This window comes from Lithobates pipiens, unplaced genomic scaffold, assembly GCF_037356315.1.
Source record: "Lithobates pipiens isolate NorthernLeopardFrog02 unplaced genomic scaffold, aLitPip1_a1.2 Scaffold_16, whole genome shotgun sequence".
In the NCBI taxonomy this organism is placed as follows: domain Eukaryota; kingdom Metazoa; phylum Chordata; class Amphibia; order Anura; family Ranidae; genus Lithobates; species Lithobates pipiens.
In genome coordinates this window covers 250756125-250770421 of record NW_027507748.1, presented here as the reverse complement: position 1 = coordinate 250770421, position 14297 = coordinate 250756125, and the positions used below count along the sequence as shown (strand labels likewise).

The 14297-nt window shown below is 38.4% G+C and overlaps 1 protein-coding gene across 1 annotated transcript in view; it reads left to right on the top strand.

The window, feature by feature from the left end:
- Positions 1-5661, top strand: part of DSTYK (dual serine/threonine and tyrosine protein kinase) — a 504571-nt gene extending 498910 nt beyond the window's left edge. Inside the window, exons 12-13 of the mRNA XM_077481291.1 lie at positions 3308-3442; positions 4121-5661. Of these exons, the coding sequence (XP_077337417.1) occupies positions 3308-3442; positions 4121-4302 (317 nt within the window). The 3' untranslated portion in view covers positions 4303-5661. The remainder of the gene's footprint in view (positions 1-3307; positions 3443-4120) is intronic.
- Positions 5662-14297: the final 8636 nt, after the last annotated feature.

Below are 14297 nucleotides of genomic sequence, written 5' to 3'. Positions count from 1 at the left end.
ATATCTCTCTCAATTACTATATTGTCAAAAGTATTGGGACACCTACCTTTACACGCACATTAACTTTAATGGCATCCCAGTCTTGGTTTGTAGGGTTCCAATGTTGAGTTGGCTCACCAGATAGAACTTTAGTTCTTTCTATAGATTCTCTATCGGATTCAAGTCAATTGATTGGCTGAGCCATTCTAGCAGCTTTATTTTCTTTCTTTAAAACCAATTGAGAGTTTTCTTGGCTTTGTGTTTGGGAACATTGTCATGCTAAAATGTCCATCCTAGTTTCATCTCCATCATTGTGGTTGCTGGCAGATTATCAATGTTTTGCTACATTTTTTCCATTCATCCTTTCTTCGATGATATGAAGTTTGCCAGTAACATATGCTGAAAAACAGCCCCACACCATGATGTTCCCACCTCCAAACTTCACCGTTGGTATGGTGTTTTTGGGGTGATGTGCAGTGCCAGTTGACCTCCAAACATGGTGTGTAGTGTGGCATCCAAAGAATTTCAATTTTGGTCTCATCTGACCAGACTATACTCTCCCTGTATTTTACAGGCTTGTAACTGTTGTGAAGTAAACTTTAAAGGAGTTTCAATATGCTTTTTCTTCAGCAGTGGAGTCTTGCATGGTGAGCGTGCATATAGGCCATGGCGGTTGAGTGCATTGCTTATTTTCTTTGAAACCATTGCACCTGCTAATTCCAGGTCTTTCTGAAGATATCTGCAAGTGGTTCTTGGACAACTCTTCTGATAATTCTTTTCACTCCTGTCAAATCTTTTACGAGGAGCACCTGGTTGTGGCCAGTTTATAGTGAAATTATGTCCTTTCCACTTCCGGATTATGGCCCCAACAGTGCTCACTGGAACATTCAGAAATTTAGAAATCCTATAATGCCATCAGTATGTTTTGCAACAATAAGGTTGCGAAGGTCTTTGCTTTTGTCCATCATGAGGTTTTTTGTGTGACACCTTGGTAATTAGACACCCATCAGTTGAGACTGAACCAGCTGATATTTTACACTGAGAAGGGGCAGGATTGCTTTCTAATTAATGGATTTCATCTGGTGTCTTAGCTTTCCATGCCTTTTTGCACCTCAATTTCTTCATGTGTTCAATACCTTTTTCCTGTGTCATTCCATTTTATTACACACAACTTTAATTTCTGAACCTATTTGTTTTGGTTTCTTTGCATGTATGGATTGCATGGGTTGTTGCCGACATGTGGTGAAAACTTCATGTCAATATCACGTTTACAAATATATTTACTTAGAAAAATGGTGACATGTTAAATTTTTATTTTACCTGCTGCATGTTTGTATGTCTATAGAGAGAGAAAGATTCTATATAATGTATGTATGCATTACTGTTGGAAGATAAGCCACTATGAATACTCTGTTCTCTAAAATTGAAAAATGTCTTGCGTAAAAAACTCTCTGCACACTTTTTTTCTTTATCGTACATCACCGGACACGGAGCCATATTAACTATATGGGTATACAGGCACTTTCAGGTGAATGCACACTGGCACACCAAGATAGGAAGTTCACTCCCTATATAACCCCTCCTCCTACCAGGAGTACCTCCGTTTTTTGCCAGTGTCTAAGGTGTTGGTTACGCGTGAATATGTGCTCTAAAGAGCTCCGCTGGAGGGATTCTTACTGGATTTAAACAGCCTCTACAGACCGGATCCATCCAAAGCGCCACTGAGGCCAAGTTGGATGGTACACGGGCCTCGTATTAAAAGAATGAGGTTTTGCCTGTAACACCTTTTTGGAGGGCTGGACCCATGACCCAGTGCTTTGGTCATGCTTACATTACCATAAAGTTTTTACTGGCGGGGTGCTATATGGGTCCAAAGGAGGGAGTGGACCCCTGATAAAGAGACCAGTCCTTGGAGGTTTGTTAAGCATAACCCACCGTGATGGATAAAGGTAGGATCTATTTGATAACAGCAGTATTCTGCGGCGGGGATAAGCTAAGTGAAGAAGCCTAGAAACTGTAAAAAGTCCACCTAGGATTTTCTTCTGAGTGGAATGTTGTATTGCCTAAAATCTCCACTAGAGGGTGTAAATGCACATACCTTAAGTTGCTTCACAGCTAAACTGTGTCAGCAGCAGACAGTATGTTGGGTATCGGCCATCAGGAGCAATTTGGGGGGGGTGGGGGTGTCCTGAATTGCAGGGAAACCTTACAGCAGCTTCTCCCACCGGCTTTCCATGGGGTTTTTTTTTTCCAAATGAGTATCCCCCTTCTGTGTTCTCCCCCTCCCTCGTGGAATCTGCCGCAAGGCAGATCTGAACAACACCGCACAGTAACTGGGAGATTTTTAAAATAATGTAGGGGCATGTTAGAGGATGGAGGGAGCGTGGCTTAGCACAGCGCTGTATATGTGAAAGGGCATCCACGTGAATTACACAGCGCAGGCACGGAGCTCAAAACAGACCTCTGTCAGTTTGCAGCTGAGAGCCAGCAGGCAAGGCACAGGAGCAGTGAGCACGTAAGTGGGTTTGATACAGACATTCCCAAAGGGAACACATTTCACTCAGCATCAGGCTGCATTTTCATTTGCTAGACTATAGTTCAGTGAGTGGTGCTTTTATTTAATACCTCTGCTTTTGTGCTTAAGACTATGCCTCCCAAAAAAGTCAGTTGCAAAACACCTCAATAAAGGTATCTAATGCATCAACCCCAGACACTGAGAGTTCTAGTCATTCCTCCACATTGTCATCTTCTCTTGAAATACCAGAAGTGGCTAGCCAGGGCGAGCCAGGACTGGTGGGAGTTGCAGCTGCTGCTGGCATCTCTGCTCCTGTTTACGTAACTGAAGATGCCTTTTCCTCTGCCCTGCTGGGGCTAGAGGAGAGACTAGAGGCTTTAATTGCATCCTCCATCCAAAGGGATAGGAAGCGTGGTAGATCCCTCTCCCCACCTCAGACCCTTTATCAAGGGAACAGTGGGTGGAAGATGAGGTATATTACCCCCTGGGGATCACGAACAGAACAGCTCTCTGCTAATCTGTTTATAGCACCCTCCTGACACATTTCAGGCTGGTTTTAGCTCCGTTGTCGGAGAACCTGTCAGAAGTTAACATGCTGATGACGGAAGAACAGAGCAGCAGAAAGACGTGGGATTTAGGGCTTTGGAGAGATAAGAAAACGCTAAAGATATGTGCCTATGTCAAATTTCATGAATCAGGTTTACATCCCCTTTAATGCATAATGCTTTGGAGCCTGCAGTTGAACTTAACGTGTGTCTGGTGACCAATTTAATAATGCTGTATTGACCAAACACAATTATGCTTGTCTTCCAGGCAAATATGACAATTCAGTTGATGTCTATGCTTTTGGGATTCTGTTTTGGTATATATGCTCAGGATCAATAAAACTTCCAGAGGCCTTTGAAAGATGCTCAAGTAAAGACCATCTATGGAACAATGTTAGAAAAGGTAAGTTGCTTTTATTTTATATAAAAAAGATACAATCCTGTGATTTGGTTACTTGTATTTAATCCTTGTCTGAAGTAAAGTATATGAAATTCCCTATAACTCAAGGTTTAGTCTGAGCTTAGTGTAAATCTTTCACAAACCTGAGCAATTCATATTTAACCCATTATAAAAATGTGCACATGGAAGAAGTAACCTATGCTGGGAACTACATAAACAGTAGATCAAAAAATTGGCAGCTATAGTTTTACACAATTCTCAAATATTGTTAATGTCAAGCTTGACCTGCTTCTTTATATCAGTCTTCTAATGTGACAGTTGGCCTCACTGACCAACTTGGAACAGAAGGGATAGAGGGAGTGATCAAGCTTAACACTATAGGCCAGTGATGGCAAACCTTGGCACCCCAGATGTTTTGGAACTACATTTCCCATGATGCTCATGCACTCTGCAGTGTAGTTGAGCATCATGGAAAATGTAGTTCCAAAACATCTGGGGTGCCAAGGTTTGCCATCACTGCTATAGGCAGATCTGTCTGGGTCTGTCAATCGTTTTGTTAAGTTTTTTAACAGAAGGTAAAAACTCTGCATTATTTAATCACATTTTCAGTTTAAGTTGCTCAAATATGTAACAAGTATTTCTGTAACCCTTTGGACCTGATATTTTTTTTTCTAACCATAGGTGTGCGTCCAGAGAGGTTGGCCATCTTTGATGAGGAGTCCTGGAAGTTGATGGAAGCATGCTGGAATGGGGATCCTTCTCAACGCCCTCTCTTGGGCATTGTACAGCCAATGTTGCAAGGCATAATGGACCGCCTTTGTTGCAATCAAGAGTCTAACAAAACATTGGAAGATTCCACATGATGGCATCCACTTTGTATTTGTAGGTTTGCAGTGAATCAGACTGTTAGCCCTACTGTATGGAGAGGTGGAAACGTTGTACAGCCCAGGCTTTTTTTTTTTGCTTTGCGCATGTTTATAATGCACAGTTCTAGCTAGCTGTACTTGCCATACTGGTTTGAGCACCAAAGTGGCAATTTGTTCTTCCCACCAACTTCTGTAGGTAGTTTGGCTATAAAATTATTTTTCCAGTGTTGTAGGAAGTGACTTATGTTTACAGTGTGTTCTGCTCAGGAGTATGATCACCTAGTCCTTGAACTTTATTGTAATTGTGCTTACAGCATAAAAACCTGTGTTTTTATGGGTTGTTCTCCAGATTGTTTTCCTATACTCCTGAACTCCATGCCGTACCAGGATTTATGCAGATACAGTGAATAATTTTGGTCAAACCTACTCTTCCCCACTTTAAGGAAACTATCGCAAACCAGTTGCAAAATTATGCAGCCTTAAATTGTTTTGTGAATTCATGCATTCATGTTTTAGTCGTTTTTTAGCTGGGTTTTAGACAGTGTGAAAGAACCCTTTTTAATTGACTTGAATATGAGGATGCATGTCTGTAAGCCATCGTCTTTAAAGTATAATCAATGCAAAGAGTCTATTGTAAATAAGGTGCGTTCATGTTTTCCTGCAGTTACAATGCAGTACGAAGTACTGTGGACTAAACAATAATATAAAGTGGATATGTTTAAAAATCACCCATAAAGTCAACTACAGGTTTGGGTTAAAAAAAAAAAAATACTGCTAGTTTTTATTTTTTGTCTGGATGACATAAATTTGATTCCCAGAGAGGCAAAGATTGTGCACTGCAAAGCCAGTCAGGCTCTATAGAATTGCACAACAATTTAACATCATGTAATGTACTTTCTTCCTCTACTTCCTTTGAGCAAACCTGTTACACAGGACAGTGACCTGTCCCTTTCTCCTGTTTGGCAGGAGTGTCTAATGGATTGGTAAAACAGAACAGATATGTTTTAACTTTGCAGGTATCGTTTTGTCTGGTGTCCTGCCAAACCTTTCACAGTTTTCCTCAAATGTTTTATTAGTCTCCAATCCCGCCTACTCCCCCGACCAGGAAACCGTTGCCACCTGCAATTTGTTGTCAGTCAAACTGCTGAAAGAATATTTAAGATGTGTAAAAAATGTTAATACTTCTGTATCAAAAATGTTTGTCCCTTTTTTGCTTACTTTATATGTTAAAGGTGCTGAAACTTTTAAATGCATGTTTTTTAATGTTTACACAAAATTTGCTTTCATTTTAATTATGCAAATACTTTTCAAACATGGACTTTCACTGCTATATTAAAAATTAGTTCCTCGCCTGAAGTTGGACAGTTTCTAAAACTTGGCTATACACTGTTGGACTTAATGGAAGGAAAAATAAAATTGATTCCTCCCAAGAGCTAAATGGAGGAACCCAAGAACCCCCTAACTGCACGGCTTTCCACGTCTCCATACTATATTAATCAGCCTAGCAGCATTGTATTTCCTATGCTTCTTGCCTGCCACAAATGTTAAGGTTTTACAGATTGTTACAGCTGCACTGTAGCAGAAGATATGGTGGCAATTGTTAACAAATACAAGGTAGAATTGTGATGGTAAAATTATACTGCAAAGATGGTGAACCTGAGGGTCTAGGATGTTAGGTTTGGGGAAGGGAGATTAGCTGAGACCACGGTGTGGTTTTCCTCATTTTTCTTATTTGTACTGTATAATGAATTTCAACTTAAAGTATTTGAGTTTAGGGTGTGTTTGAGTTTAGGACACTTTTTTGCACATAATCTTGCGTAAGGAGCTTTATCATAAAGCAACATGCCTACTAGAAAAGGTTCTAGAAGCAGACCTCTTTCAATTCATGTGAATGTTTTTTTTTTTTTTTTTTTTAAAGGAAATCTGAAATTTGCTGCCATTGCTAGTTTGTATGGCTGTTAGAGGCTTTAATACTTTGAGTTGCTGACCTGGAACAAAGAATACAGATGAGGACTTCTAACTTTGATGCAATATTCTTGGTTATTGTGCGTTAGGCCGCGAACACACGCGGGGACTGTTCGCTCAACTTTGTCCGCTGAACAGTGTTTCGGCGGACAGTCCGCTCGTGTGTGGGCTTTCAGCGGACAGTTTGTTTCCGAAAAACTGTCCGCTGAAACTTTGTTTCAGCGAACAGTCCCCTCGTGTGTAGGCTTGTTCGTCAAACTAAGTTCCGCGCATGCTCAGAAAGGATTTACACGCCGAAGTTTGCATTGCAGTGTATAGGACGTCGTTTTCTAGTCCCGTCGTACGTGCCGTTCACGTCATCGCGCACGGTTTCAGCGGACTGTTCGTTCGTCGTGTGTGGGCAAGTCCGTCCATGCTAATTTTGAGCCGACTGTCCGCTGAAACTGTTTGACGGACAAAGTTGGGCGAACAGTCCCCGCGTGTGTACGCGGCCTCAAAGTATTTAAGCCTTAGGTCAATGTAACAGCTAGCCATTGTTTTTTCAGATGTTCATTCTCTCAGGACATGGGTACTTTAGGACAATATAACTAATTCAGTGTTTAAACACAAGTACACTCCAGTATTTGTCTGGCGTTTAAGACATGCAAGATTACTGCATTTTTTACAAATTACAATAGGTTCTTCAAATATGTGCCAAGCAGAGCATAAGGTTGAAGTGGCAGGACATGGCACAATTGAATTTTAGCAAATTATTGGGTATATCGTGATGCCGAAAGACACGCAATCTTTTTTGAATGATGCTTCATTGATAGAAAGTAGTTTTAATCATAGTTTCACTATGAGTGTGCGTAACTTGTTGCACAACTTATAACCATACTGCTTGCATATTCTTGTTTGAATTGTTTTTGACCATATTTTCTGCCAGGAGGTAATTTATACATTGTAAAGATACAAATGTTACATTTAATTCATAACCATCCCAAATGCCATTGGGAGATTGATCTTTATCTGTCTTTTATAGTCATTCTAAAACTAGTATTGCTTGAAGGTAGACTGTTTGCCAACAGTTTTTTTTTTTTTGTTTTTTTGTACGCTGCCTACGGCACATGTAGTGTCTACCCTAGTTATTCCACCATGCATGTGTGGAAGTTCAATCACTGGCCACCCAATCGCCAAATAAAACCTTGGCGTAGAAGATGATTCCAAGGAAGAAAAGGGACAAATTTAAGTGGCAAGTGTGTCATTATGTGCAAATATGCAGTGCATATTTGCACGCTATGGCATGTGCTTCTGGAGTCCCCAGGTGGCTTGGTTCTGATTTAATGGGTAAAGTCCTCTATTAAAAAAAAATGCACAAATATACTGAGGGAAGTTTTTAAATTAAGATCAGAAATGTTTAACAAAACACGTTTAAGAATGGAGTTGAATTTATTACACAATGCCTATACAGATTGTAAATGTGAAAATTTAAAAGAAGATCAGAGAACCAGAACCACGCTATAATAGTATACGTAAACACACCAAAACAGAGCAAAAACCAACAAACACTAGAACAGGTATTGCCGCCTCTATACCTCACAGTCCTACATAAAGGGTCGTGAGCTGTAGCAGTTGTCAAAATGTGTTAAAGGGGCTCAGGCGCTACCTCAAATAAATAAATACATGTTATATATATATATATATATATATAGATATATATATAGATATATATATATATATATATATATATCTATATATATATATATATATATATATATATATATCCCAGAAAGCTGGAAAAATCCAAATGACTATTAATGCCCCCAGCGACCACTAATAAAAGGACATAAAGAGAGGAATAAACAGGACAGACTACGAGCAAACCGTATAATTATAGACTAAAGGTAAATAGTTATCAGAAAATACCACTTAGAAGCATAAATCCGATACTAATTAATCTAATCCCTGGATAGTGGTACAGGAGACGAATCTGCAGTACTAGCTGCAATGTACTAGAAGGGATTCAAGTGCAACCATAAAATTTAAGTGTATACAAACATACCATAAAATCATAAGTGTATATATATATATATATATATATATATATCACTATATCTCACTAATATAAGCATGTACACAGTGTAAGCAGACTAATCACAGGCCAAAGACAAAAAGTGATATAAATCAGAATAAATAATAATAAGTAATATTAATCTCCAAATCCACACATAATCATATAAAGAGAAGAAAATATATAAAAAATGTAAAAATATATGTGTACAGAAAAAACAAAAAATGTGTTATGCTTAGTGAAAAAAGTCCATAAAAATGTATTAATTAGACGTCCTTATAGGAACATAATAATAAGTGAAGTCCACATCAGTAATTATAGCAGGGTAGTAGTATATACTATCTTCAGACAGGTGTAGTTTAAAGTGACTGGTGCTCAAACATATAGTTCAGGTGACTTCCGTGCTCACCCCCTCAGCTCCCCACTCACCGAATCCCTATGCCCACGAAGGGCAAGCAAGCCTGTATATCTCAAAGTGCAGGAACTGGTTAATCCACAGGGAAAAGAAATCCAGAGAGTAAACTTCCACCCTTTTCTCCTTCCTCGATGCACAGAGAAGTTCCAATGGGCTGGTGATAGTAGGTTAGTGTATCCTCAGAGAGATAGAAAAGATCTCATAGTGTAGTAATTCCAGGTCGCAAGAGTTAGGTTCAAAAAATAAGCTTTATTAATTAGCAGACCGGAAACATTTTTTTTAAAAGGATTCAAATAGCATAAACCCACAAGGGGAGTATTACACAAAGTGTGACATAGATACAGTCCCGGAATGGTATTACACCATAAATTTATAAAAACACAACAAAAAATATATATATAAATAATAAATAAAAAAAAAAAGAGAGAGAGTAAAATGGGAAATATGTTTGCACACCCCCTGTGGATTAACCAGTTCCTGCACTTTGAGATATACAGGCTTGCTTGCCCTTCGTGGGCATAGGGATTCGGTGAGTGGGGAGCTGAGGGGGTGAGCACGGAAGTCACCTGAACTATGTTTGAGCACCAGTCAGTTTAAACTACACCTTTTTGAAGATAGTATATACTACTACCATGCTATAATTACTGATGTGGACTTCACTTATTATGTTCCTATAAGGACGTCTATAAGGACGTCTAATTAATTTTTATGGACTTTTTGCACTAAGGCATAACACATTTTTTGTTTTTTCTGCACACATATTTTTACATTTTACATTTTTTATATATTTTCTTCTCTTTATATGATTGTGTGGATTTGGAGATGTGTTTTTTCAATTTTTGCTCATTTTTTGTGGTTTTTGAATTTTTTGCACATTAATATTACTTATTAATTATTCTTATTTATATCACTTTTTGTCTTTGGCCTGTGGTTAGTCTGCTTACACTGTGTACATGCTTATATTAGTGAGATATAGTGATATATATATATATATATATATATATATATGCACTTATGATTTTATGGTATGTTTGTATACACTTAAATTTTATGGTTGCACTTGAATCCCTTCTAGTACATTGCAGCTAGTACTGTAGATTCGTCTCCTGTACCACTATCCAGGGATTAAATTAGTATCGGATTTATACTTCTAAGTGGTATTTTCTGATAACTATTTACCTTTAGTCTATAATTATACGGTTTGCTCGTAGTCTGTCCTGTTTATTCCTCTTTGTCCTTTTATTAGTGGTGGCTGGGGGGCATTAATAGTCATTTGGATTTTTCCAGCTTTCTGGGATTATATATATATATATGTGTGTATTTATTAGAGGTAGCGCCTGAGCCCTTTTAACACATATTTTGATAACAGATTGTAAATAGTCCATGGGTTACCAGTACAGAACAGCGGAATTTCTGTAGCATACTATTTTGTGCTTATTCCGTAGTTTATTGGTTAACAAGCTATGTATGCCTATTCAGATTTTTAGGCATACTTGAAAGTCTTTTCCTCATGACTTCATCATAAAGAAAATTTAAACTGTCAGTGTTACATCTTTGTATATTACTTTGTTACAGATTTCAACAGCCTAGAATGAAGCACCCTTCCAGGGAAGTTTGTCTTTTTTTTTTCTTTTTTCTTTTTTTTCTTTTCAAGGTAGCCATGTTTACATGCTTGTATCTATGTGCATAATTTACATACTTTTATTTTTTTTTTTTTTTTTTAAAGAATAGTGTGCATTTTGTGTTTGTTGGTTTTATACATCTAGAGATATATCTGTTTTTGAAACCTTTGAATGCTTGTTTACATCATTTGACGTTTAATAAAAAATTTAATGTATTGGTATTCTAAGAGAAAAGGGTTTGATAAGGTATATAGTGTAGCAGTTTATAAATTGTTCTGTAGGCTTTGGCCATTTTTTTTTCTAGCTTTATGTGAATTTTCTCTTGGCGTGTATTTTAAACCAAACTTCTTATATATATATATATATATATATATATATATATATATATATATATATATATATATATATATATATATATATTATACATAGTTTTGGATAGAGAGGGGAAGAATTGGAACTACTGTAGGGTTTCTACTGTTCAAGGCTCTGTTAGGCTTGGTTCAGATCTGTGTGTTAAACATGTGAAAAATTGTGTGCGTTCCCAACCCACACAAAAACACCACTGTTCTTTGGCAGATATGAGGGAGTAGCAACAATTCCTACTATAATACAAGGTTATTGGACCTGTGCTGATATGTGCAATTTAGTGAAACTTGAAAAATCTTGATCACGTTTATGCTCAAGCTTTAATTTTACCAAAAGGGAAAAACACCCAAAAACCAAGGGGTTAACCCCCCACCGTTCAGTCAAATTTACTAAAGTGTGACCAACTCCAACCCTCTTTTATGAAATAATTCTAGAGTACTAAAGAAGGCCTGAGCTCTGGTCATACTTTAGTCCATTAATTCTTGATGGCACCCTCATCCATCGGCAAACCACCTGTCTGTTCATGGTGTCGCAGCACCATATAGTTTGGTGCAGCTTGACTTTAAAAAAAAAAAAAGGGTCAGAGACCCCTTTCCCTGCATTTCTCTTGTGTTTAACACAAGAGCGAGGAAGAACGAGAATCCCAATGTTTATACTGCTATGTTTAATCTCACTTCTCAATGCTTTTCTGTACTAAAGAGAAAAGCATTGAAAAGTGAGATTAAACCTAGCAGCACAAACATTGTGATTCTCACCCTTCTCCACTCTATCCTGTGTCCAGAAATAAGCTTGAGAAAAGATTATTTATTTATTTTTTGCTCATTTCTGGACACCAGGATAGAGTGGGGAAGGGTGAGAATCCCAATGTTTGTTCTGCTAGGTTTACTCTCACTTCTCAATGCTTTTCTTGTTAGTACAGAAAAGCATTGAAGTGAGAGTAAACATAGCAGTATAAACATTTAGATTCTCGTTTTTCTCACTGTCGTGTTAAACACACGAGAAATGCAAGGAAAGAGGTCTCTGACCCTTTTTTTAAAGTTGAGCTGCGACACCATGCAGTTTAATGTGCACAAAGATGCATGTGGTTTGCCAATGGATGTGGGTGTCATTAAGAATGAATGGCATAAAGTATGACCAGAACTCAGGCCTTCTGTTGCTCTAGAATTATTTCATAAAGAGGGTCATAGTTGGTCACACTTTAGTAAATTTGACTGGACAGTGAGGTTTCACCCCTTGGTTTTTTGGTTCACGTTTCTTCCTTTTGCATACATAGAACTACATAAACAAACATGCACAAGTAACCCCAACTCTGTACTCGTATTGCGCACAGATTAGAGTGTGGGCTAAAAAGTTGATTTTGATTCTTGGAAATGTTGTACTTATCCGTGTTGGGAAGAAGAGTTGGGTTTTTTGAGGTTATTTCAAAAGTAAATGGGAAAAAAGGAGCTACCTTTATCAATATCACAAAGCTGTATGCTCAATTTATAACAATACCTAAATATAAAACCATAAATATTACACCATTTATAATTTTTGTATGGCATGTATTGTTTTATATTTATGGTTTTATAATTAGCTTTGTTATAAATTGAGCATACAGCTTTGTGATATTGATAAGGTAGCACCCTTTTTTCACTTATTCATTGCAATTGGTGTTTCACTAATATTAGGAGCAGCACCTCTTTTGTAATTAACACTTTTTATATAGAATAATAGTTTGTGCCGTTTCCCTTTTTATTTCAAAAGTTAATAGTTAATAGACCAGAGCTTAAGGCATCGGGCCTCTAATTGCGCTTTTCTGTACAGTTATCACTGTACAATTTTATAAAGAACTGTGACAAATATCTGAACCAATATTGCCTTGCCTTTATGGTTATAGCAAAAGTATAATGGCAGTCCCCTTATAGAGTACTTCTGTACTTTTTACATCACCAATTGTGTTATTAGGCTATCGAGTATTAACACTTGACTGTTATCAGTTAGGTAAGGAAATGTTTGATCTGATGAATTCTGATTTCCACTGTGATGATAGCCCCATAGTATGGATATGTAGCTTGCCAAAAAAAGCATAACGTCTAGAGACTGGTCTTTTAGTTAAGTATTTTAAAAAAGAAAAAAAATATGTGCCATCTGGCTTCTTCCCCACAAGTTGCCCAAAGAGGTCTAGCAAGAGCTTCTCAATTACTACTTTTATCCAGTGCACCACCTGTTTGAATCAGATACTGTAGTGCGCGTAAAAAAAAGAATTAACATACAAAGCTGATTAAGCAACCTATATTTTTCATAGTATAAAAAAAACACGAAGGGCACCTCTAGATGACAGAGTCTGTCCAGAAAGTGTCCCCAAACCAGGCTAAGGATCTGTCTGGTGAACATCTGTTATGAACACTAAGGCAGCACTTCAAGAGGAAAGAAACGACTGGTGAAATGAAACAGAGGAAGGTGCCTCAAAGTGCAGAACACAATGACTTTATTAGCCAAAAGGGTTAAAAACACTAAAAAGTAGTGGTTAAAATGCTCATGTGGAGGTATGAAGGAATCTATCATTCACCCTAAAATGCGTCCTGCCTTTTAGACGTCACTTCGGGGACCGCGCGCTCCGTGCTTCAGTGACGCAATTGACGTCCAGCATTCTGTGCTGGTTCACAACAGCACGGTATGTGATGGGGCTTCCCTCTGCTGGACAGCTGGGGCATTCAACACGCCGCTGCAGACCTGACCATCCCAGGACTACCACCTTTGCTGGACTCGGCGCTACACTCTTTCCATATTTTGTTACAGCCTTATTCCAAAATGAATTAAATTCATAATCCTCAAAATTCTACAAACAATACCCCATAATTACAACGTGAATGAAGTTGGTTTGACTTAAAATAAGCTAAAAAAATATCACATGTACATAAGTATTCACGGCCTTTGCTCAATACTTTGTTGAAGCACCTTTGGCCCCAAATACAGCCTCAAGTCTGAGTATAATGCTGCAAGCTTGGCACACATTTTTGGGCAGTTGCTCCCATTCTTTGCAGGACATCTTAAAGTTCCATCAGGTTGGATGGGGAGCGTTGGTGCACAGCCATTTTCAGATCTCTCCAGGGATGTTTAATCGGGTTCAAGTCTGGGCTCTGGCTGGGCCACTCAAGGACATAGAGTTGTCCCACAGACACCTTTATCTTGGCAGTGTGCTTGGGGTCATTGTCCTGTTGGAAGGTGAACCATAACCCCAGTCTGAGGTCCCGAGTGCACTGGAGCAGGTGTTCATCAAGCATGTCTTTGTACATCACTGGATACATCTTTACCCTGCTCCTGACTAGTCTCCCAGTTCACACCACTGAAAAACATCCTTGCAGCATGATGCTGCCACCACCATGCTTCACTGTAAGAATGGTATTGGCCAGGTGATGAGCGGTGCCGGGTTTCCTCCAGACATGACACTTACCATTTAGGCCAAAGAGTACAATCTTTGTTTTATTAGACCAGAGCATTTTGTTTCTCATGGTCAGAGCCCATTCAGGTGCCTTTTGGCAAACTAGAGGCAGGCTGTCATGTGCCTTTTTGCCTTTTACTAAGGAGTTGC